At 44.8% G+C, this 24,930-nt stretch overlaps 1 protein-coding gene across 2 annotated transcripts in view; it reads left to right on the top strand.

The window, feature by feature from the left end:
* The first annotated feature begins 699 nt into the window (after window positions 1-699).
* LOC126336595 (E1A-binding protein p400-like) overlaps window positions 700-24,930 on the top strand; it is a 161,086-nt gene continuing 136,855 nt past the window's right edge. Inside the window, exon 1 of one of the 2 annotated variants that reach the window (XM_050000460.1) lies at window positions 700-786. In XM_050000460.1, the coding sequence (XP_049856417.1) occupies window positions 769-786 (18 nt within the window). In that variant the 5' untranslated portion in view covers window positions 700-768. The remainder of the gene's footprint in view (window positions 787-24,930) is intronic. The other variant, XM_050000459.1, reaches the window with a different exon arrangement.

Raw genomic sequence — 24,930 nt, 5'->3', positions numbered from 1 at the left:
CTCAAATACTCGATGAATAATGTCTGGGTATTCGAGCGTCTTGAGCTACACTTCTTTTTCACCCCCACTCGGCTGATAAACTTCCCGTGCAAGCACGTCTGGAAACACCCAGCGGTACCGACCGACCGCCGTGTCTTCCTCAGACGATAGACGCCACAAGATTCGGATATGGAGGGATATGTGGTTAGTACACCGTTCTCCCAACTTTGTCAGCTTTCGTGATCGGAGTCGCAATATGTCAGTCAATTAGCGCCTCAGCTGGCTTGGTAAGCGATGAGTGCACCCCACTTGCCAACAGCGCTCGGTAGACTCGAACCATAACCCATCCAAGTTCTAGCCAAGCCCGACAGCGCTTAACTTGAGTGATGTGACGGGAACCGATGTTACCACTGCGACAACGACGTTGGCACCCATTTGGTAGATAGGTGGTTATCACCGCCACAGGGTTTCTTTTCCTACAGTAAGTGGTATACGTACCAAGTTTCGTTAGGACAAGATGACAGCAAGGTCTGCAGTCGTAATAATGACGTCGTCGTTTGCATAAGGTTGATGCCAAGACTGTGCGTCGGACCCACCGAAGGGAAGAGTCACCACCAACGGTGGGTATGCCGGCCGAAGCGGGGCGCGTTACGCTCGGCCCGGGGCCGCTCTCACTGTGTGCGCGGCCTTATAAAGCGACCGTCAGTCGCGCGCGCCACTACTTCACTGTCTGCCGCGGACTCGACGCCGCTCGCTCCAGATTCTCGACACGCTCTCCTACGACTCACCATGAGGCAGCGAACTCAGGTACGTCTCGTCCAGCGTGCACGCAGTTGTCAAATTCTTTTCCAGCCTGTGTCGTATATAAAAAAAATAACAATCGTGGAAGTGACATTCACAGAACAACGTATAAATCGTGTTCCACTACCAGAATGAAGCTGTGTCAGCGACGAGGCAGCCCTTCGTACGAGAATGAATTAGATAGGCTCAGTGCAAATTGTTTGTACCATCGTAGCTACAGTATGATTTAGAAATGTGTTTTGGTTTGTGAGTACGTCACAGTAGAAAACGAGATTAAAATGTTTTGATGGATTGCCCTCAACAGTCTGGAATGAGGCTAGAATATGATTGTGGATTTCACAAAAATCTTTCTTGTGGTGACAAAGTGATTTGGTCGTGCTTTGGCTACAACAATGAATATCACTGCAAAAAGAAAAAAAAATGTGATAACAGATTGAACAGTAGCATAGCCCGATATCTACGTTATCATATTGCAATATTACGGACACTTGTCATTATAAAAACTAAAACTGAAAGATAAATTAGGAATTTTCAAGTTGTTGAGTCTTTTGCGCCCACTTGTTTCTGTGTTGCCTACTAGATTTCGTCGCGCGATCTTTGGCCAAAGTTTATTTATTGATTTTTCTGACTTTTCGCCAACACGAGTGGATGGTGTTGTCGAAGATTCGGCGGATTGGAGATTGTATGTACTTCCTCCTCCAAACTCTGGGGGCTTTCTACAGTTTATTACCGCTGTATCTTTCCCTTGTTACCTGTAATGGCCGCTCGTTGCAGCACGGCAATCCAGGAGCCCTTTATCTTGTGGCTTTATTATTTCTTGTTAAAACTGTTATCATGTCGATGGATTTCAATGGGTTTCCTAAATTTCTTCAGTAAACCTATTTTATACAACAGTATCTCGATGCAGATTACGTACGTAAGTCGCACATAATCTATAAAAAATGCAAAACGCGAGGGGTCCGCAACGTAACTTTTAACCGCAGTGGTTTATTGCATTCGGCAGGCAACGCGTTTAATGACGGTCGCAAAACTCTAGATTTTGTACGCTGTCTGTAACTCATTCCACGAGAATGTTAGGGCGGTTCCTGCAATCACGAGGCCTCATATTCGTCTAAGCACTACATTCGTAATGACCACTTTGTTGATGTGATTCTAACACGTAATTTGAGGTATGTTCTTCTACGGTCCTAGTTAAGTTTTTCATCAACTGAAAGTTTAGTCTGAATACTAAATTGCTTTACTAGTCATTGTGCTTTTGGACGTGATATGGCGTTGGCTTTCTCTGATCTTTGAACTGATTTATGCAACCAGTTATGGGGAGGGGGGCGGGAGGGACTACAGGAGAAACTACAGTCTGTCGTGGACTACGCACCACGATTCAACTCGGAATTTTTCACATCAGCAAATATGGCCAGAGGCGAAAGAAGTAATAAGAGACTGATAACAATTCTAGGAGCACGCAGAGATTTTTTTTAAATTCACAAGTATTTCACTGTGCTGAAATGCAATGAACTGCAACATTGTGCAAGTATTTATTGTAAGCTTTACTTCTGTCAACGCATCTTTCAAATTATTCACAATAGTCTCGTACCCAAAACTTCTGAACACGTAGACTGTGTTTTACCACCGATTTGCAGAAACACTTAACAAACATTATATCCAAAGGCACGAAACTCTTGTGTGCCAACTTTTATTGAGTTGTATTGACTTAGTTCTGAGTGTACGGTAGTTTCTCTGGTTAGGTGTTGTGATACTGAGGGGGAGATGGAAAAACAACCAAGCAATTGACTATACACAAATTTAAATGCGTGTCACATCACACTCAGGCAAGGACGGTGGTCTATTCCGGAATTTCTTAAGACAACTGTTGAACTCCATCACATTGCGACGAACAAGTGGCCTGATTACTATTGCACGTCTATATAGACGACTGTTAGAACAACGGTCGTTAATAGTCATCTATCTCGGAATACAGCGGCTTGTCCTTTAGTTAAAACTCCTAAAAAAAATGTTTTTCTATCCATATGCAAGCCTTGGTACTTTTTGCCGCAAGCGATGTAAGTTCCCTAGTTACTCGTTTATCATCACGTAATATTTAGTCTTGATCTCGCAAATTAGTATTTGTCTCAGGTTCATTGTCGTAAATTTTTCACCTGCTTTAAATATTAGCAAGTAATAGTGTCTGTACCGACCTGGGTATGAACCAAAATTAGGTTTGCCGTATTTCAAATACTAGGGTGCTCAATTTCGAGCGTGTTATGATTTGTGTTGCTTTTATTATTAGTTTTACGTTTGGTGCAGTTTTCTTCTTGTCGATGAACGATTAGGATAAAGAGGGCTTTTCCAATTATTTATACAGTTTATGTTGAGGGGAATGCTTCTCACGGGGACAGAAACTGACAAGAGATGTATTTGTGTAAATTATTGCTGTATCGGTTATGTGACGTATTGAGTACGTGAAAGGAATGTGTCTTTCACGCATTCCGTGGTATCACCTTGAAGAAAGTTGTGAACAGTGCCTTCTACGATGTCGCCAAGTTACCTAGTCAGTTCTACGTAGCGCTTTGTTCAGGTGGCGTACAAATAGATAGCTTGTTTAGACTTGTCGTAAAGCGTCGAACTTTCCTCCCGGATATACAGTGTGCCGTTCACCCAGGTCCCTCTCAGCAAGGTAGCATTTTATTGATCGTAATACAATCGTTACGTTTACAACTCTGTACCGTTTACAAAAACCGTCAGCTCAGTTGAACATCTCCTAGCTTTCTACATGTCAGTGTTACAGCTACTAGATAATTAGCGAGTTCAGTGGTAACAGCATTACCCCGTTGACGTTATAGAAGGTGACGGGATTTTGACGCAGTGACGTAAGCAAAACTTTGCGCTGTGGATTGAAGCTTACAAGGCACTCACTTTCAGACCTGGATGACTTGCTACAGAACAGAAGTCTACACGCGTTCTCACAGGTCACAACAGTTTTTACTGTATACTTGCGTACCACTTTGTAAGTATTTCAAACTGCGCAGCAGTGTACCGCGTAAGAACTCGTAGACTGTACACTGATTTGAATGAAACTGGTGGCCTTTTCTTGATGAAATGTAAACGGGTAACAGTAATACAGAGTTATCCAAAATAATGTGTACAAATAGAAGTAGCTGACACAGGAGCCGAAATTCAGCAACTTTGGACCAGCCGGTTATGGTGTTTGAAGTAATCCTGAATCAGTGAAGTCTTTGGAATGTGAGGTACAACAAGGACAATCAATGTACAGGAAAGATAATGTACTATTTCCGTATAAGTACGTTTGGGTGCAACTAGACGAAGCACCGAAAAATTTTCCGTGCAAATAGGTGACGTACAGACGTAGACGGTGGCACATATCCCAGGCGTTGGATTGGAAGGGAGGTAGAACTGCATAGGCCCCCTGATCTGATGCTTCATTATTTTTTTGGGGGTGGGGTGGGGGGGGGGGGGGTACATCAGAAGTCTCATGTACGCGGTACAAATTCCTGATGTAGACACACTTCTTACCAGGAAACTGGCAGTGTCTGATGAGGTTCGTTGGATGAGTGTTGCGCTTGGTAGAGGGTGCCAGAATTTTCCACAAAGGTGTCATGCTAGTCTTGAATGTGGTGATCGCCCGCTGTAATGTACGACAGTTTTGATTAGACACTGCATTGACTCTGGCGAAGTTAAAGCGCGTGTGCACTGGTTGTCCTTAATGTTTCTGACATTCCAAATCTTTCACTGGCTCAGGATCTCTAGCAATATTAAAGTTCCTATTCCAGAATTATTGTTTTTCGAATTCTCTAGCACGTCCTTTAACAAGAGCGTAACCTTTTGAATCCTCCTGTACAGCGGCAGTTCAGTCTCTTCTGTTGATGAATTATGAAATCGGGTGTCAGCTTTGGCTCTCATGTGTCGAACGTCTATTGTAAACGGCGCGTGTGGCACTTTTCGTTAGCAAATAGAGAGCATTAAACGGGCAGCTAACCTGAAACACAAGTTGTCTTATGTTGGAAGAAACACAACAGTAATTGAAAATACGCAACTACAGTAAGGCAAATTAAGGGCTGGCGAGAAAGAACAGCCAGTTTACGTAATAACGCTCATAATAATTAGACTGTTTTACTGGGCGTGCAGCGGCATTTTCGTGTAATTGGAACAGTTTGCCAGGTGACGATGGTTTGGTAGATTCCATTCATAATTGCTAGTTCACGCTCTGCCGTCCATCTATTTGTCCATCCCTGACTCCTTAGGGATGATTCGTTGACTGAAGTCACTTATTCACATGCGACAAGGTATCGGCGCCTAAGAGTGGTTTTGGTGATAATGAATTCGTAAAGTTCAGCTCTAATAACACACAGCAATCTTTTGTTATGCGTTTACAGAGCTTTCCTTGCCTTCATTATGTTGGAAACATACTATGATCCATTATTTTGCAAGACATCTGAAGTTCGCAGGCGATATCTGATCAGTACCGCCACATGACGACATCTAAGCATTGCTCGGTGGTCTATTTTAGTGACAAAGTGCTGTAATGGAACCGTTACACGTGAAATTCTTAATTCAGTGAAGAAAATTCTGGTCAAACGTATTTGTTTGTGGGCTCTCTCGCCTTTATAGATTCGAAGGATATGTCTGTATGGAATATTACCATCGCTCTGGAATCTAGTTGCGTGTCGCATTCTGATTGAACTGGGTGTTTCACTGTGTCTGCCGTTGAGAGGAAACCTGTACCCCCATAAGCAGGCTCCATTCACCACATATGCCGCGGCCCTTTTTCGGACTCTGCCAGCCGAACTGGAAGAGTCAGGTGTGCCCTTGGAAGTCAGAGAAAACGCTTGCGGCATTTAGCACTTACAGTTGACTGTCCGAAACTCAGATTGCCCTTTTCTCGCACTACATCCTGAGAACCATGGATGAAGGGCAAAGCGTCCGACACGGTGCCACACTGTAGGCTGTTAACCAAGGTCCGAGCATACGGACTGGCTCGATTATTTGTTAAGTAATAGAAAGTACGTTGCCCAGGACAGCGAGTGTTCATTAGAGACACGAATATCGTCAGGGAAGCCACAGCGATGTGTGTCAGGACCGCTACTGTTCTCTATGTACTTAAACGACCTGACGTACAGGATGAGCAGTAATCTGCGGCTGTAGGCTGACGACTGTGCACTGTATTGTACGTTGGGTGACTGCGAAGATACAGAATGAACTGGTAAGAATTTCTGTTTGGTGTGATGAATGGCAGTCTGCTATAAATAAAGAAAAATATAAATTAATAGAGAAGGGTATTAAAAACAATCCTATAATGTTCGAATACAATATTATTAATGGCGTTGAAAGCGACTTGAAATGGAATGAAAACGTAGTGGCGGTTGTAGGGTAGGCGAATTGTCGACTTTGGTTTATGGGGAGAACTTTAGAAGAGTATAGCTCAACTTCATAGAGGACTGCGTATAGAAAACTTTTGTGACCCATTCTTGAGAACTGCTCGTGTGTGAGTTCCCCACCAGATCGGATTAAAGAAAGACATTGTTGCAGTTGAGAAGCCTGCTGCTAGATTTGTTACTAGCAGGTTCGATCAAGATTACTGAAATACTGTGTGAATTCGAATGAGAATCCATGGAGGGAAGAAGTTCTTTTTGCGCAACACTATTGTGAAAATTTAAGGAACCGGCATTTGTGACAGACTGTAGAACGAACCTAATACCACCAACACACATCACCTAAGACAAGATAAGAGAATTAAGTGTTTATACGGAAGGATATAGTCGTTTTTCCCTCCCTTCATTTGCGACTGCAAAGATGTGAATGCCAAACATTCCAGCAGTACAGAATAATGGATCATACAAGTATTGTGTATGCAGTTTCCTTTACAGAAAATCTCCAATTTTGTAGAATTTTCCCAGTAAGGGGGAGCTAAGAACTTGCCTTCACAACAACCGAATTTACTTACTCGTTCCATTTCATGTGGTTTCGCGTCGTTGCGACGACATATTTAATCGATCTGACTGTATTAAGCAGCAGACCACTAACACTATAATACAACTGATACTCTGTATTAACATCTTTTTTTAACAGCGTTTTTCTAGCCAACAGAGCACAGCACGTCATTTTCAAAGGAGAGAAAACGTCAGACATAAAAGTAGCGTCTGGCGTACCCCAAGAAAGGGTTACAGGATAATTAAATTCCATAAATTCCATAATACGAAGGCTTGCTGAAAAGCATAGCCTCCGAACTTTCTACGTGAAAACTCTGACAGCTGTTTAAATAAAACGAACCTTACTAACATTCTACATTTTTATCCTCCTCGCCTACATATTTGCAACCCTCTGCTACAGGGCTCCTACAGGGCTCCGTATTATAACGTGTAACGTGGCGGTGGGTAACGTAAGTATGGCGGTCCGTGGGAAACCACTCGCTGTAATCAAGTTTCCAATTCAAAGAGTTTTTCCACACGTGGATGACCCTCTTTTTCAGTATAACAATGCCAGACCGTATACGAGCGCTACGACATCTGGAACTAGCTAACGGCTTGGGCTCCCTGTCACCGATCATCGTGCATACAATACCGGCTTCATCCCATCTGATTTTCGTGTTTCCCAAGTTTAAATAACACCTTCAAAGACTTCATTCCGATGATGAAGCGGTGGTTGCAGATGTGAGGTTGTGGCTCCGTCAACGAAGTCAAACATTCTACAGTGGCGGAATCAATAAACCAATCTCTCGTTGGAAGAAATGCATTTGTCGTCACGGTAACAGTGTTGAGAAGAATGAAGAAGTATAATGATAATAAAGTTTGTCATAATTAAAAAGCTGTATGAGTTTTTACATAAAATATTCTGATGCATTACTCCTTGGCACGCCCTCGTATAAGTGAGTTAGTGGATACTGTCGGAACTTCCGTGTGGTTTTTCGCTGGTTATAATGCTGTGTACAAAGAAGTCGCAACACTAGAAAACTATAGAGAAATCCCGGAAGACGTGCAGAAGAGCGACGCAAGGTGTAGGAATTGGCAGTTAGTCACAATATAAACGAAAGTAACACACTGCGCATAAATAAACATTTAGATCCATTATAGTGTCGTTACACGACCGCAGAACAATCAATAGAAGCACATTCATAACATATATAGGAGGGCACGTACGAATGATTTAAAATGGACAAACACATAAAACTATTCAAAGGTAAGGTAGATACCAGACAGACCCACTGCAAGAATCGTCTGCATGTACAGCCAATCCAGAAAGGAGATAGATCGTTCGACCAATATTTGAATATTGCTCGTCAGTTTGGGATCCGTACCAGATAGGAATGATAGATGACCCAAAGAAGATCAGCCCGTTTTGTTACAGGTTCATCCAGTAAGCACGAAAGTGTTACTCAGGTGTTCAGCCAATTCTAGTGGCAGACGCTGCAAGTGATGCATTCTGCATCGCAGTGTGGTTTACTGTTCAAGTTCAGAGTGCTAGAAGAGTCGACCAGTATATTGCTCACTCTTTCCTTTGAGCTTACGCGGAGACATAGGAGCAAACGTTATGCTGCGAACCATTCCCGACAGTAACAGGGAAGGGGAAAATAACGATGGCACACAAAATATCTTGCGTCACACACCGTAAGGACGCTTACAAATTGTAGACGCAGAAAGATATAGATGGGACTGAACCAGTTTGGAGTGGTTGAGATTACTTTTGCCTCAGAGATGAAAGAATTCTATTCAGTTCATTTCCTTCCCGCAAATTGGGGTAAAGTTGATCAAAATTTGAAGTTTTGTTACAAAATGATTACACTGATGATTAATGAGAATCTGTAAAAAAATCTGGCATTTCCATTAATTATCTTACAGATGCCCACAAGATTATATTTTTACAGGACACGGTAACCAACAAAAAAATTCTACACTTCTCCGCCACTTTTCACTGCTACTTAGGTTGAAGTGGATCACCTATATATTTTCGTGTTTAAACCGGTTTACCAGATCCAAGGTGTAAAGAGGCAGGCTGTAAGACTTTCTGGAAGAAAAATTTAAATAAAAAAATATCTTTGATATTAAAGTTACAATTGAAGACATAGTGAGATGACTACTACTGGTACTCTTCAGAACTTGAACATAAGGCCAACAACATAGCAATGTTATCGCATCACATATAGCAATGCGATAATTCTGTCTTCTCCACTTTGGTCGCTTTGATGCCTAAGAATATTGGCCCCTACTCAAATGTTCACGTTCGCCTTTACCTTTTAGTTTTGTTTTGTAAGTAAGCTATTTGCATGTTAGCAACACTAGCGTACACAAAATGTGTATAATTCGTATCCCCTTCTTCCTTAAAAAATGATTACTGCAGTGGCTTTACCTGCCTCCAGTCTTTTTCCTACGTAATATCTACCTCAGTTGATACTGTGAAAGAGATGAGAACACTCTCTCCTGTGTCATAATTAGTTTCAAACACTTTTCATACGGTAGTTTAATTGATATTTACTTTTCTCACTCCTTCGTGCAAAAAAGTTTCATTCTAAATCCTTTTTACCTCTGCTCCGAGCCTCTTTATATATTTTCGGGGCATGATCCTGTTAACATATGAAATTAGGAAAACATTATATTTGGCACAGTAACGAAAAAATAACCTATACTGATGAAAGATTCATGTACATTTCTGATACCTTATTGCTTTGAGACAATTCTACAGGAAAATAAATGTAGCTAGGCTACTGTGGGTGCTCCAACATTTTATTTTCGTTGAAATCACAAATCTGTATAGGCACCCTACGATAATAATCACTTATGGAAGCCGCAATTTTAGGTTCTTGTGTTGCTCATGAGACAGATAACAAACAAACAGCTCGTAGGCATCAAAGTACATTTCAATATCTGTGTATCTCGTCACCAAAATTGCAGCGATTTAGTACAGTGTCTTCGATCCGCTTTACCCCACATGATCCTCTTCACCTCATTTTACCAGTGCACTGCTGCCGAATCACGTAACATTGATCTAATTTATGATAGGGCATGAATTGTAGGTGTTATGAATGTGTACGGTAATTTTTAGCTTGAACGATCTGGTGGTCGTCGTCAGAAAATAGGGAGTAATTTCGTACATATTTGGAGACGCAGACGAATTAAAAAGGATGCTGGGCCTTAAATTGGCCTTGGCCACAAAGGACCAGGCTGAGAGTAAGGAGGCCGCCATTGTCCGTGGGCAGCATTGTGATGTAAATGACGGAACGTGGCGGGTGGCCAGCAAGCAGCGAACGCAGGCGTGGGTCTAGGCCGTGCTGCGGGTTGCGTGCGTCAAGGCGCTTCTGCAGGGAATCTAGAATTTCAATGGTAAGGTCCCATTGTTGATAAGTTACTTAACATGTAACACATAGTACGTCCATTATAATGCATAAGCCACACTTACATAGAGTTTTTTCCGTCTCAAACATACTACAATTTAAGTGAGTTTTTCACAAAACCTGTTTCGCTTCCATTTACAAAGCATCATCAGTGATGGTTCTGCAGATTCAATCTACATAACACGTTTCTACGTTTTTTTAATTATAGATTAAAAACTGCTTTTCTTATGTTTTTTGTTCACAATCAACTGCCGTGTTTATTATCAATTTACATGTTTCACACTAGACAAGTTTTTCCCTCATTATTAGCATAGGTTTAGTGATTTTTCGGCATTCAGAAACCCACTTTTTCTTTTTCTGAATTTTCGTTCTATGCACTTCAGTTCACTTCACTTCTGTAAAACGTAAACTTCAGTTCACTTCACTTCTGTAAAACTCATAAAGGTGGTAGTCATAGAAACTTTGTGATTTCACGTGTTACGTATTCAGCTTTGTGTGTTTGTGTTTCATTTGTTTCTCGTGTCGTTTGTGAAGTTCACGACCTCGTCAATGCAACGTTTCTGAACAGACTCACAACAACAGGAAAAACAAATGAACACACAAAAAGTTAGTGCTGAATTCAAAAGAGATGAAATCAAAGTAAAATGACTATAAAGCCAACTTGTGTGAAGTTTTTCTGAATTGAAGTACATGGAACGCAAATGCACAGCAGTATAAAAAGTGCCAACCTAAATACGAAACATCACCAACCGTGCAAGTGCATCCAGTCTCTTTTTTTTTTTGTTTTTTTGCTTCAATCCTACTACATCGTAAGAGGTAAAACTTAACAGTGTTTACTCCTTTAATGAATTATTCACATTTTCCAGATTAGTAGGGGCCAATTTAAGCCACAATCGACACAAGCCATGAACATTTGTGTGCAGTCAGTATCACAGTAAGCACCAAAAACTGACAGAGATGGAAGTGTACGAGGAAAATATAAAGGTAGGAGGTGGGGCGTCAAATGAAAAGTCGCTTATGTGGGGATATGTTCTCTAACTGGCCTTACTGATTAGCAACAAGTTTCGAAGAGAATTTCCATTCAGTAATGTATACAGGATCTTTGTATGGATGGTAGTCATCCACATGATCCTCGGATTTGTACAAATTTCTACTGAAAACCATTTCCCTGTCACGAACGTAACACACATTATTACTACTAGGAGCCTTGTTTCTGCCGCATACCACTGTTACACGCACACATCCTGACAAAATTGTCGTTAGTGATAGTCTCAAATTAGAAATAGAACTGCCATTTCTCTGTTTATCGTGGAGTATCAACTGACATGAATGCAGCACATCACGTAGCATGCGTCCGTTACCATTGTTTACGGCCATCTTCTTGACATTACTGTCGAAGGCTCACTCCCGAAGGATGAGGCAAGGTTCTATCCGCTGCGAAATCTTGAAGACACTTCCTGTCAGATTACAGCTGTGAAGCGACTTGGAACCTTGCCTTTAGCGAAGCAATGTGCTAATTGAGTTATTCTGGGCACAGCCCCTTAGACTGAGGCTAAGCTATTTCTCTGCAACATCCTTCCTCCCAGACGAGTACCAATCCAGCAACATAAGTTACCTGAAGTTTGTACTAAGGTGAGAAAGGGGTACTGGGAAAGGCGTAGCTGTGAGGGTCGGATCTGAGTCTCGTTTGCGTACTTCAATCAGTAAAAACATTGCTCGCAGAAAGCAGTGTCCCATTTTCGAGTCCCGGTCCGGCACACAGCTGTAATAAGCCAGGAAGTTTCAATACCGCGCACACTCTTCTTCACAGTGAAAATCACGTTCTGGAAATGCGAAGTTAAAACCACAGCGAAAATCAGGTGAAGCTTTGCGCACTCGTGTTGCGCAGTGTCTCTAGCATGCGACACATCGCACTTTTCATTTCTGAGTGCACAGTGAGCTTGTAAAGACGTCTAGAAAATAGTGTCTTCTGCCAAGTGTGAAGCCCTGTTGAGGGGATCCGCTTGATTTCATGAAGCCCCATAAAATAACTGTCATCTCCTTCCTTCTTCATGATAATTCACGGCCGCATACTGCAGGTACAACGAAGACGCTCCTGCAGCTTTAGCGATAGGAAGTATTTGATCTTACAATGAAATGACAACCCTTAGCTCCTTACAGACGTTGACATACGTCAACGGGGACGGATAAAAATGTGTGCCCTGACCGGGACTCGAACCCGGGATCTCCTGCTTACATGGCAGACGCTGTATCCATCTTTTTTTTCTTTTTTTTTTAATTTCATAATGTTCGCTGCTTCTGGTCGGGGCGGACGTCGCAAGACATCCATAGAAGTTCTTTGTTGATCGATTAACTCAGTTTTTTTTATCACAGAGGGCAGCTATCCATCTGACCAAACACGATGAACTACCGTGCCGGCATCCATCTGAGCCACCGCGACACACACCGAGGACACAGAGGATAGTGCGACTGCAGGGACTTCTCTGGCACGCCTCCGACGACACCCACATTGTCAACGTATTGTCCCGCACTACATTCGTAGCGCCCCCGCTCATTATACTCATTACTCGCGGCGCGTTGCCTATTCCCGTAAGAGTTCGGGCCCTTGTTGTGCATCCGCACAGAAGAAGAAGATGATGGCCAAGTGGCCGGTGAGCCTTAACTATTTAATACTAACTATATACTTAACTATATATATATATATATACATGTCCGAAAGAACAGATACCATCTTAGTATATATAAGTATTTGGTCACCACCATACAGATCGGACTTAGCTCCCTCTGATTTTCGTCTCTTCGCTCACAAGAATCGCTGAATATGAAGACAACATTTTGCCACAGAAAAGGAGATGGAGGCCAGCGTAGGAAATTGATGGTAATCACAGGTGGCTACATTCTATCAAAGGAGTACTGGAAATTTGGTGCCACGCTACGATAAATTTGTAAATCGGAGCGGCGACTACGGTTTAGAAGGAGCTGAAAATTGTGGCTCACCGTTGCAAGTAAAGAGTTCGTGATTTTCTCTGTGATTTCCATTTCACATCCGATCGAACCTTACTTTCCAAGTAGTCCTCGTACCTCACGCCCCTTAACAGAGGTAACCCAACTAACTTCATCTACCCCAGGTGCTGATATTGTAAGTTAGGTTGCCTATCTTAAAGTGCTTGTGATATTTTACAGGTCAGTTTTATTTCGCCACCCTGTAGTCCCCACACGGAATGTACGAACGTGAAGTGTGTGGAAGAGACTTATCACAGCCTATACAACGACCTGAGAATTGACACACAACAATAACTGGGGAGAGTTTCGAGCAGCACAAATATAAAGCCGGCATCACTTGCTGGTAACTTCGTTTTTGTTTGAGGTTTTTGCCGCGCACGGTTACAGCCGCAGCTGCACGCGGTTCGCTAGACTCGCATGCTTTTTCTTTTCGCCGTCAGAAGGCGCCTTGGAAATTGGACGGTTCGCACGCGACGCTGTAATGTGGGACTGGGGCCGGCGGTGCGAAATGCGTGCGGGAACCTGAGGCCGGCGTGCGTCGCAAGCGGCGCACGCGCACAATGGGCGTTTCCTTCCCAGTGCCCGGTCCCACAGACAGCCGCGGTACAACAGCTGCTGCTGCGGCTGCGGCAGCTCACTGACGCCTCCGGGAAGGAAAGTGAGGCGAGGCGTTCCACAGGCTCCGCAGACGCTGCCCCGCATCGCAAACGAGGGCATTTCACCTGGCACACCGCCTCGCGTATGGACCGGCTGCTAACAAGCCAGCGCCCGTCGACGCGTCCACATTTCATCCTTCTAGTACTCGCACCAGGTCTTCGATACTGAGACCAAGAGCGACTCGGTAGTCACTCTGAGGCGCAGCAGCCCCAAATAATACACAGGGTCGTTTTTTTTCATTTATTGAATTTCGATTGCTCAGAAGGGGGCGTGCTGGCAGCAGCTTAGTACGCCGCTCTACAGCCTACAGACTTTTTAAAAACGTAAGAAGAAAAGAAACAAGAAAAACAGGCGATAAAACGGTGACTTAAATTGTAAAACGGCTGAAAATTGTGGAAAGTTAGAACATAAAGCAAAGTGGTTGGCAACGTTAATAAAATACACAGGAATCAGACAAGTAATGTAGTAGACATGCAATTAAAAAAACATGGCGACAGTCTGGTTTCTGTTCGCAAGAGATAAAAAAATCACACCCAGCGACAGTATGATGGCCGTTCGCAACACTTCCCAAAAGACACACAGCACTGAACACTCACTGTAAAACACTCACTGTAAAACACTGCACGAAAATGTCGGCACAAAGATGACACTCCCTAGCCAAGGGCAGATAGGGGGGGGGGGGGGGATGGATGAGGGGGAAAAACAAGGAGGAAGGAGAGGAAAAAACGAAAGGGGGGGGGACCAAAGGAGGGAGAGGACTCATAAGGGGGAAGAGAGGTACAAGGGTGGTCGGAAATTCCCTTTACAAACGTCTAGGACTTGTAGAGGGAAGTGAGTACAGATTATTTTGAATAAGAACCTACGTCCGGAATCGTATCGTTTCCCTTCTACGACGGTTTCAGTTCAGATGTGTACCTCGTCAATGTCTGCATAGAACAAGAAAAACGTCTGAGAGTTCCCTATCCTGGTATGCAACAGGGTAGACACGATGACGTGTACTACGTCAAACGATCCCCAGATGTCGTGTACTACATCAGACGATCCCCAGATGTCACTTATTGTCCGCTTTGCTGTGAAACCCAGTCAATACCTGTGCATCGCCGATAGAGGAAACATGGTGCAATACAAGTTTGCGGAATACAAAATGGTTCAAATGGCTCTGAGCACTATGCGACTTAACTTCTGAGGTCAACAGTCGCCTCGAACTTAGAACTAATTAAACCTAACTAACCTAAGGACATCACACACATCCATGCCCGAGACAGGATTCGAACCTGCGACCGTAGCGGTTCCGCGGCTCCAGACTATAGCGCCTAAAACCACTCGGCCAGCCCACCCGGCAACAGCTAAGTGTGGTGCAGTTTTTGACCGTGAAAGGAGTATCAGGAAGGGAAATTCATGACCATATCTTTACCGTGTGTGTGGCGAAAACTGTACGTCACGTGCTCATGTGTTTGCGTGGAATAAGCAATATCGGAGGGGTACCACTGGAAGACTGTAGTCGGCCACGACAGGCTCATCGCATCATTAACCATTCTGTCTTCGCTGCTGTGGTTGCTGCCGTCATAAACGATCGACGGCTGCCGGTGTAAGACATTCACCTCATGAATGAGATTTTCGAGTTCGGGTCTCGGTCCGGCACACAGTTTTAATCTGCCAGGAAGTTTCATCCTCCTCATGTTGGGTACCAGCCACAGCACCACTCACGCCATCAGGGCAGAGCATCTGGAGTTCCGGAAAATCTGTGCGCAGTTCGTTTTCCACAGCCTAACGAAACTGTAGAAGTTGCAGCACCCTGAACGGTATCACGTTAAGGAATATCGTTCCTCGTCCTGTTATGTCGCGGGAGATGAAACGTGGTGTCATCATTTTGAACCGGAAAGCGAGCATCAGAACCAACACTGGAATCGCATGGATTCTTACCCACTGAAAATAATGATGTTCCTTTTCTCAGACTGCAGGGATCGCTGCTCATTGAGTTTCTGGAACACGGCTCTACAAATGAACGCAATTCTGTACATGGATACTCTCCATAAAACTGAAATGAGGCATGAAGTTCAAACGGCCAGGAATCCTGACGGATGGTATCATTCTGTTTCTAAAATAATGCCAGCCCACATCGTGCCAAGGTTGTTTCGGCTAGGCGGCAGAAGTTTCGCTGGGAAGCCCTTACATATTTTTGGAGCCCTGAAGAAGGGCATTCGTGACCATTGATTTTCTTTGGACGAAGAGTCGGCTGCATACAATCATGGTTCCGTGGCCATCCGCAAACATTTTTCCATTTATACATTGACCGTCTTGCCTCACAGTGGGATAAACATGTTAGCAGTAATGGCAATTACTTTTGAAATAAGAGTTTACTTACTCCTTTTTCATCGGTTTCGTTTTCGTTCGACTACCCCTTATACGTAGCTTAGGAGGGAGTTGGTTCTCCGTGCGTGAAGCCGTTCCAATTATGCGCTGGAAATTACGTTTCCAAGAGACACGCACAAGGATTCCTAGCAGGGCACACAAGCGGCAGCTGACCTTTCCGCCGGCCATCTGTGGGCGAGCTCTTCGGAAGGCTGCAATTGTTTCGTTCTGGATCGCAGAGATGCCGGCACGCGAATGCTGCACCCTTGCTTGCTCGTCGCCTCGACTAACCATTATAATTGGGTTGGCTCTGTCCCACTCTGCCGGCCGCGGTGGTCTCGCGGTTCTAGGCGCGCAGTCCGGAACCGTGCGACTGCTACGGTCGCAGGTTCGAATCCTGCCTCGGGCATGGTTGTGTGTGATGTCCTTAGGTTAGTTAGGTTTAAGTAGTTCTAAGTTCTAGGGGACTAATGACCACAGCAGTTGAGTCCCATAGTGCTCAGAGCCATTTGAACCATTTTGTCCCACTCTATTTCCGATTCCTAGCGAACCCCATAGTTAATTGTGCTCTTCTGAAATTGGGGGATATTTAGAAAGATCCGGACTTTTCTTTTGTAGTAACTATGAGTTTGTGTGAATAATTCATAGCGTAGTTTATAGAAGACTCATAGATTAGAAGCCGGTCTTTGTGGCCGAGCGGTTCTAGGCGCTTCAGTCTGGAACCTTGCTGCTGTTACTGTCGTAGGTTCGAATCCTGCCTCGGGCATGGATGTGTGTGATGTCCTTAGGTTAGTTAGGTTTAAGTAGTTTTAAGTCTAGGGGACTGATGACCTCAGATGTTAAGTCCCATAGTGCTCGGAGCCATTTGAACCATAGATTAGAAATAATGTAATGTTTCTTCATGGCGTCATAGCCACGCAAAATCTGTTATGGATGAGACGTTCAAGACTGTAGAATAGCTCCATAAATCGTGCTCCTCACATAGAAACATGAGATTATTTCTCATGTAGAAATGCCTTCCTGGTACGAATCGCTTTATTGATGGTGTTTTATTTCCAAAAAAGTGTCGCCTTTCGAGAATTTATTCCGATTTTTAGCTGCCTGTCCTGACATGTTTTGATATCTGATGGTCTAGTTGTGCGTTATTTCCCACTGAGGTATGTGGCAATACTTTTTTTGCTCAGTGTGTGATAGATGTTAGGCGCTAAAGTAAGTCGCTGTGACACATCATTGCACACACGTAATATATTTACAGAAAACATGAATTTGACTGCAGATTGTATGTTTTCTGCGGAGGAAACTTAGATTAAAATGAAAAAAAAACTTGTTCCGATGTCAACACTATCACATATGAGGTGCCATGGTGGCGATATTCTCTTTCCCCAGCCACACCCACATTTGTCCACAACGCACTGAAAGTGCATGCAACCATGTATATATGTCCGAAAAGTCCCCCTTTGGGATATTCAACTCGCGCCTCACATTTTCTTGGATGTCGGTAATGTCGTCAAGGCGTTGACGCTTCAAGTGAATTTCTATACTTTGTCGTTTTATGGTATTTTTGTATTGACAGTGCCAAGTTTCCTCAGTAGTGACTTTTTTCAGACAAAAACGTTCGCATTTTTCATTTCAACCAAGTCGCGGCAGCTGTCCATGCGTCGTTATTTTTTTCAGGTGTCAGGGTGTGTGGACAAACTCTGCACACACTTTTCCCTCCTTCAAATACTCCTTCATTAAGAGACGTTGCTCCATAGTGGTTTGTGACACGACAATGTTCACACACTACGGCCTCACGTTCACTAATTCACACTGCCTGCCCACAGCTGACTTGTCGAATGCACATCTGTTGTTTACAACTGTTAGTCTAAGCCATCATAGGCACAGGGAAGACGTTACTTTTACGCCTGAGCGAAATTAGTCTTAAAGCATTGTGAAAACAGAATCTACACTATGTGATCAAAAGTATACGAACGCCACCAAAAACATAAATTTTTCATAGTGGGTGCATTTTGCTGACACCTACTGCCTGGTGCTCCATATCAGCGACCTCAGTTGTCATTAGACATCGTGAGAGAGCAGAATGGGGCGCTCCGGGAAACTCACAGACTTTGAACACAGTCAGGTGATTGGATGTCACTTGTGTCGTACGTCTGTACCCGAAATTTCCACACTCCTTAACATCCCTAGGTCCACTGTTTTCGATGTGGTAGTGAAGTGGATACGTGAAGAGACACGTACAGCACAAAAGCGTACAGTCAGACGTCGTCTGTTGACTGACAATAGACCGCTGACGGTTGAAGAGGGTCGCAATGTGTAATGGGCAGACATCTATCCAGGCCATCACACAGGAATTCCAAACGGCATCAGGATCCACTACAAGTACTGTGACTATTAGGCAGGAGGTGAGAAAACTTGGATTTCATAGTCGAGCGGCTGCTCATAAGCCACACATCACGCCGGTAAATGCCAATCGACGCCTCGCTCGGTGTAAGAAGCGTAAACATTGGACGATTGAACAGTGGAAAAACGATGTATGGAGTGACGGATAACGGTACACAATGTGGCGATCCGACATCAGGGTGTGGTTATGGCGAATGCCAGCTGAACATCATCTGCCAGCGTGTGTGGTGCCAACAGTAAAATTCCGGGGCTTTGGGATGTTTTGGAACGCCGAATTCGTGCCTGGACTCACCGACCGACGTCGATACCTCTCCTCAGTGCAGCACTCCGTGAAGAATGGGCTGCCATTCCCCAGAAACCATCCTGCACCTGACTGAACGTCTACCTTACAGAGTGGGAGCTGTCATCAAGGCTAAGGGTAGGCCAACACCCTATTTAATTCCACCATTACCGATGGACTCAAAGAAGGTGTACGATTTTCATCCTTAACGAATTAATAACCCCCCGGTTTAAAACTACATTTAAAATTAGTGTGTGTACAGTCAAAATGTTCACAAGGTATTCACTGATCAGCTTTGGTCGCCATATGTGTCACAGTTCTTTACTTCATAGTTTGTTAGTACACCCACGCCGGCGAAGTCGCAGCAGCTTGTAGACATGTTAGCGGGCACGCTACAGACTGAGCCACCAACAGGGGCCCATGTACAGCAATCAGAAGGCTGACGTTCGAGGCAAGGACTTGACTACTCATGTTGGCCCCCGTCCACTGTGAAACATCTGGGGAGCAAAACTGATCACTGAATACCTTGTGATCACTTTGACTGTTATTTTAAATCCAGTCACCGACGCACGGGGATCAGTATTGCATGTACTCGACTGAAGAAAGGCAAATTTGGCATTTACCTGGTCAGAGGCACTCCTTGTGGGTGTACGGGCTCTGCAGAACGCCTGCAGGCAGTGGACGGAAAGCGTCGCTTCCGGCGGTGTGCGGTTTCAACAGAGTCGCTCAAGGCGGGGGTACTCAGCGCAGTGAGAACAATGCAGTGAGTCCGCAACACCGAACCACGGGCCGCCAACCTCCGCTGATACTCGTCGCTGACACATTTTCAGCAAACGCACGGGATTTCACTCCCACGTACCGCCTACTTGCACTATGCACCACAGTTGCTCCGAGCAAATCACCAGGCATCTCAAAAACATTCACAGGTTCTCGAGGATGGAGAAGGAGAGGGGCGGGGGAGGGGGGGGGGAGTTGAAGGCTGGGGTGGAGGAGCAACTCATGTCAATTTCGCGGTGTACAACGAAATACACTGCCCGACAAAAAAAAAGTAAAGTCCCCAGAAGACAAGCTCGGATGTCAGTATAACTTCGTACACGTAGCAGCTTCGCAGGTTACGTCAATAGTGGTTAGAGGTGTAATTCCCTGTGGCAGGTAGAGCGACCAGCACGTTGTTCGTGTTCATTGTTGTTATCAGGTTTGGTAGGATATGCACTCCTGGAAATGGAAAAAAGAACACATTGACACCGGTGTGTCAGACCCACCATACTTGCTCCGGACATTGCGAGAGGGCTGTACAAGCAATGATCACACGCACGGCACAGCGGACACACCAGGAACCGCGGTGTCGGCCGTCGAATGGCGCTAGCTGCGCAGCATTTGTGCACCGCCGCCGTCAGTGTCAGCCAGTTTGCCGTGGCATACGGAGCTCCATCGCAGTCTTTAACACTGGTAGCATGCCGCGACAGCGTGGACGTGAACCGTATGTGCAGTTGACGGACTTTGAGCGAGGGCGTATAGTGGGCATGCGGGAGGCTGGGTGGACATACCGCCGAATTGCTCAACACGTGGGGCGTGAGGTCTCCACAGTACATCGATGTTGTCGCCAGTGTCCGGCGGAAGGTGCACGTGCCCGTCGACCTGGGACCGGACCGCAGCGACGCACGGATGCATGCCAAGACCGTAGGATCCTACGCAGTGCCGTAGGGGACCGCACCGCCACTTCCCAGCACACCGTTAGGCCGTCTTCCGCATCACGCCCCAACATCGTGCAGCCCGCCTCCAGTGGTGTCGCGACAGGCGTGAATGGAGGGACGAATAGAGACGTGTCGTCTTCAGCGATGAGAGTCGCTTCTGCCTTGGTGCCAATGATGGTTGTATGCGTGTTTGGCGCCGTGCAGGTGAGCGCCACAATCAGGACTGCATACGACCGAGGCACACAGGGCCAACACCCGGCATCATGGTGTGGGGATCGATCTCCTACACTGGCCGTACACCTCTGGTGATCGTCGAGGGGACACTGAATAGTGCACGGTACATCCAAACCGTCATCGAACCCATCGTTCTACCATTCCTAGACCGGCAAGGGCTGTTCCAACAGGACAATGCACGTCCGCATGTATCCCGTGCCACCCAACGTGCTCTAGAAGGTGTAAGTCAACTACCCTGGCCAGCAAGATCTCCGGATCTGTCCCCCATTGTGCATGTTTGGGACTGGATGAAGCGTCGTCTCACGCGGTCTGCACGTCCAGCACGAACGCTGGTCCAACTGAGGCGCCAGGTGGAAATGGCATGGCAAGCCGTTCCACAGGACTACATCCAGCATCTCTACGATCGTCTCCATGGGAGAATAGCAGCCTGCATTGCTGCGAAAGGTGGATATACACTGTACTAGTGCCGGCATTGTGCATGCTCTGTTGCCTGTGTCTATGTGCCTGTGGTTCTGTCAGTGTGATCATGTGATGTATCTGACCCCAGGAATGTGTCAATATAGTTTCCCCTTCCTGGGACAATGAATTCACGGTGTTCTTATTTCAATTTCCAGGAGTTTATAAGGGGCGTGATCTGTGTCAGATGAGTGACCACTGTGATGGACACGGAGATACCGCGTAATCGTGTGAGACAGCGTTATCAGCAAGTGACAGAATTTGAGAGAGACCTCGCTGTGGTGCTCCATTTGCCCGGCGGGTCGAATCGAGCAATACTTCTGGTGCACGGATGTTACAGTGGCTCTACGTTAGACTGCACGGGAACGTTAGGGCAAATAACCTCGTAGTCAAGCCTTCGGTCGACCACACCTGACCACAACAAAGGAAGATCGCCGTATTGTGCAATAAACGCATCGAAACCGCTTCGCATCTACATCATGACTACTCTGTTACGTGCTTAGCGGAGGATCAATCGAGCCACATTCACGCTATTTCCCTACCGTTACACTGTCGAACAGCGCGAGGGAGAAACAAACACTTAAGTTTTCTGCGAGAGCTCTGTTTTCGGTATTTTATTACAGTGGTAATAGTGGGCGTCAGCTTAATATTTTCGCATTCGGAGAAGAAACTTGGTGATTGAAATTTCGCGAAAAAGTCCTTCCGCAACGATAGGCGCTTTTTTTTATGACTGACACCACGAGTAGCGTATCATATCCGTGACACTCTGCCCTTTGTTTTCCAATAACACAAAACGAGCTGCCATTGTTTGAACTCCTTCGATGTCATCCGTCATTGGTATCTGATTCGGATCCCACACCGCGCAGCAGTGCTCAAGAAGAGGACAGAAAGGCGAAGTGTTGACAGTCTGTTCAGCTGATCTGTAGCATCTTCTAAGTGTTTGTCAATAATTCGCAATTTCTGGTTAGCTTTCACCACCCCACTATTTATGTGATCATTCTAATTTAAGTTATTGGTAACTGTAACCCTAAGCATTTAGTTCAGTTCACAGCCTTCAGATATCTGTGATTTATCTCATAACCGAAAATTAACAAATTCCTTAAGTACTCAGTGGATTACTTCTCTCTTTTCGTAATTTCGAATTAATTGCCACTTTTCGAACTCAACAGATCTTGTCTAATTGCAACTTGTTTCCATCTTCCGATGATTTTGCTAGGTTGTAAGTGACGTCATCGTCTGCAAACAATCTAAGAGGGCTGCTCAGATTGTCTCCTAAATACTTTATGCAGATTAGGAGCAGCAGAGAGCCTGTAACACTTTCTTGGGAAATGTTAGTTATTACTTCTGTTTGACTCGATGACTTACCCTCAGTAACTGCAAAATGTGATTTTTCTGACAGGAAATCACGAACCTAGTCGCCCAATTGAGAGGATGCTTCGTAGGTACACAGTTTGGTTAGAGGTCACTTGTGAGCAGCGCTGACGAAAACCTTCCGGAAATCTAGAAATATTACTTCATGTCAGTAATGAGCGAGTTGTTTTTTCAAAAAAAAAATTTTTACGATTACATGCTGACTGTTTGTCAATGAATCGTTTTCTTCGAGGTAATCCATAATGTTCGAAAGCAGTGTACACATATCAATATCCTACTGCAAAGCTAAAATAGTGATACGGGTCTGTAATTCAGTGAAGTATTACTGTTTCCTTTCTTAAGTATTGGTGAGACCGATGCAACTTTCCTTTCTTCGGGGACGGATCATTCGTCTGCACCTTCCATGCAAGAAATGGATGCCCTGCTACGTTCTGCGTCACCGTGCACCATCGGTGGGAGTCTAGCAGCAGCCTCCGCGTGTGATTTCAGGTCGCGGTTGGTAGTGATTGAAGGAGCCATTTTTCAACAGGACAATGCACGTCTTCGCATGACACTTGTTTCTATGAAATGTCTGCGTGCTGTTGAGGTACGCCCGTGACCAGTAAGATTCCCAGCTCTCTCCCCGAAAGAACATTTGTGGAAACAGCTCAGAACTCATCTGGGTCCCTGCGCCTGCTCCCAGGAAATAAGGGAGCAGTTAGAAAAACTGTGTGGACAAGCTTCTGTCATGTGAGAGTACAACGTCTTTCTGACAACCGTCACAACCGAATCATTGAACGCGGCCATACTAGAGAAGATGCAACGTCATTCCGTTAAGTAGGCTTATACTGCTAAGTTTGACTCGATTCTGTAATCACCGAACTAACACCACATACGCCATCAGCCTCGACCTATGAAGTTTCCCGTTTCCTCCCTTCCTTCTTAGTGCTTCACTTTTTTGTGTCAGGGAGTGTAATAATTAGATTTCACGATAAATGCCACTGGTTGTACTTCCTGCTAATCATTCATTACATGTCCCAGATTTCTTGAACTTAATTTCACTGTGTAAACTGGCGATTTTAAAACATCATTGATAAAGTGAAAGTTTGTCGCCACAAGCATACAGTCGTGCCATACGGAAATTAATTTGTTTCTCAAGGTGTTTGAAGTGAAAGCATTTCATGCCGTGTGCCACAAAACTGCATTCCCTCCCGCAATGTCGATTTAACATCTGGCGCGCATTTTCGGTATACGACTTTCGCTTTCTCACGGTTGTTAACGATGTCGCCGGAAGGAAACTCAGTCTAATGAACGGCGGAAATGACGCGGGCTGAATAAAGTGGTTTGTCCGCTTATAGGAGACGGGAAAGGTAATCCGTGATTTTACAGATCTTGCTTCAATTGGCGCCTTCCGTGCCGCCGTCTTTGACTCCTGTGAATATTCAGCCGCTAACTTCGTGGCATCCGGACTTTCACTAGTAAATAATGCCGGATTCACCGCCAGTACCGTTCTTCCCGTACAGGATAGAATGTCGGAAGCGGGCGGACGGGTGTCCTTCACCTTGTAACGACGGTCACAGGGCGTTACCAGTAAAAGATCAGCAGTTCTTGCTCCCCTCCTTAGCAGAAGTGACGCCCTTCGCCAACCTCAATGTTTCGTTCAAAGAAAGGAGAACTTCTCAGCGCTTCTTGCCTCGTCAAGCTCTGGTAACTGTACACAGATGGACATTAAAACTGCAGCACGATGGAGACGGCATGCAACAAACTTGAAGCTGGCAGGGAGTGTACTATCTGCTTCGACATGCAGATGGTTACCATATCAGCGCAGGCGCACAAAGTAGGTAGGAGAAATGCCACCTACATTCTGTACTGTGATTAACGTAATATTACGTAGCGGATTTCTCATTCATAAATCGCCTCTGGATGTTGTGCGTTTGCAAGAAGCTTGTGTTGTGCCTCATGCAAGTAGAAGAAATCTCTGCCAGTACCGACGAACTTTTTTATTAATTGGTTTTAGTTTATTAAACCATACGGCCAACAGCTTAGTGCAAACGTAAACTTATATAATGAGAAATGGCAATATAAAATCTTGGAACAATAATTTAAAATTATTTCACAGTGTTTACATAGGTACAGTACACACAGCTAAGGAAACCAGAGTTATTAATTCGTGTAAAGCAGAAAATAAAAAGAACGCAATAGAAATTGGGGAGCATCCACCTGGGGATTAAAAGGTTGGGTCAATTCTAGTGTCAGATTCCGCCCGTCGGCTTTGAACCATGACGTCATACCAAAGGCAATAACTCTACATAGACTTCAACTCTGAAAGCAAGGGATCATATTCCTAAACAAACGAATGTAGAATACGACAAAATTACAATCCCAGT

The sequence above is a fragment of the Schistocerca gregaria genome, chromosome 2, assembly GCF_023897955.1.
Source record: "Schistocerca gregaria isolate iqSchGreg1 chromosome 2, iqSchGreg1.2, whole genome shotgun sequence".
Taxonomy (NCBI): Eukaryota; Metazoa; Arthropoda; class Insecta; order Orthoptera; family Acrididae; genus Schistocerca; species Schistocerca gregaria.
Note: the sequence above shows the minus strand (reverse complement) of the source record. Positions and strands in the feature narration are given on the sequence as shown.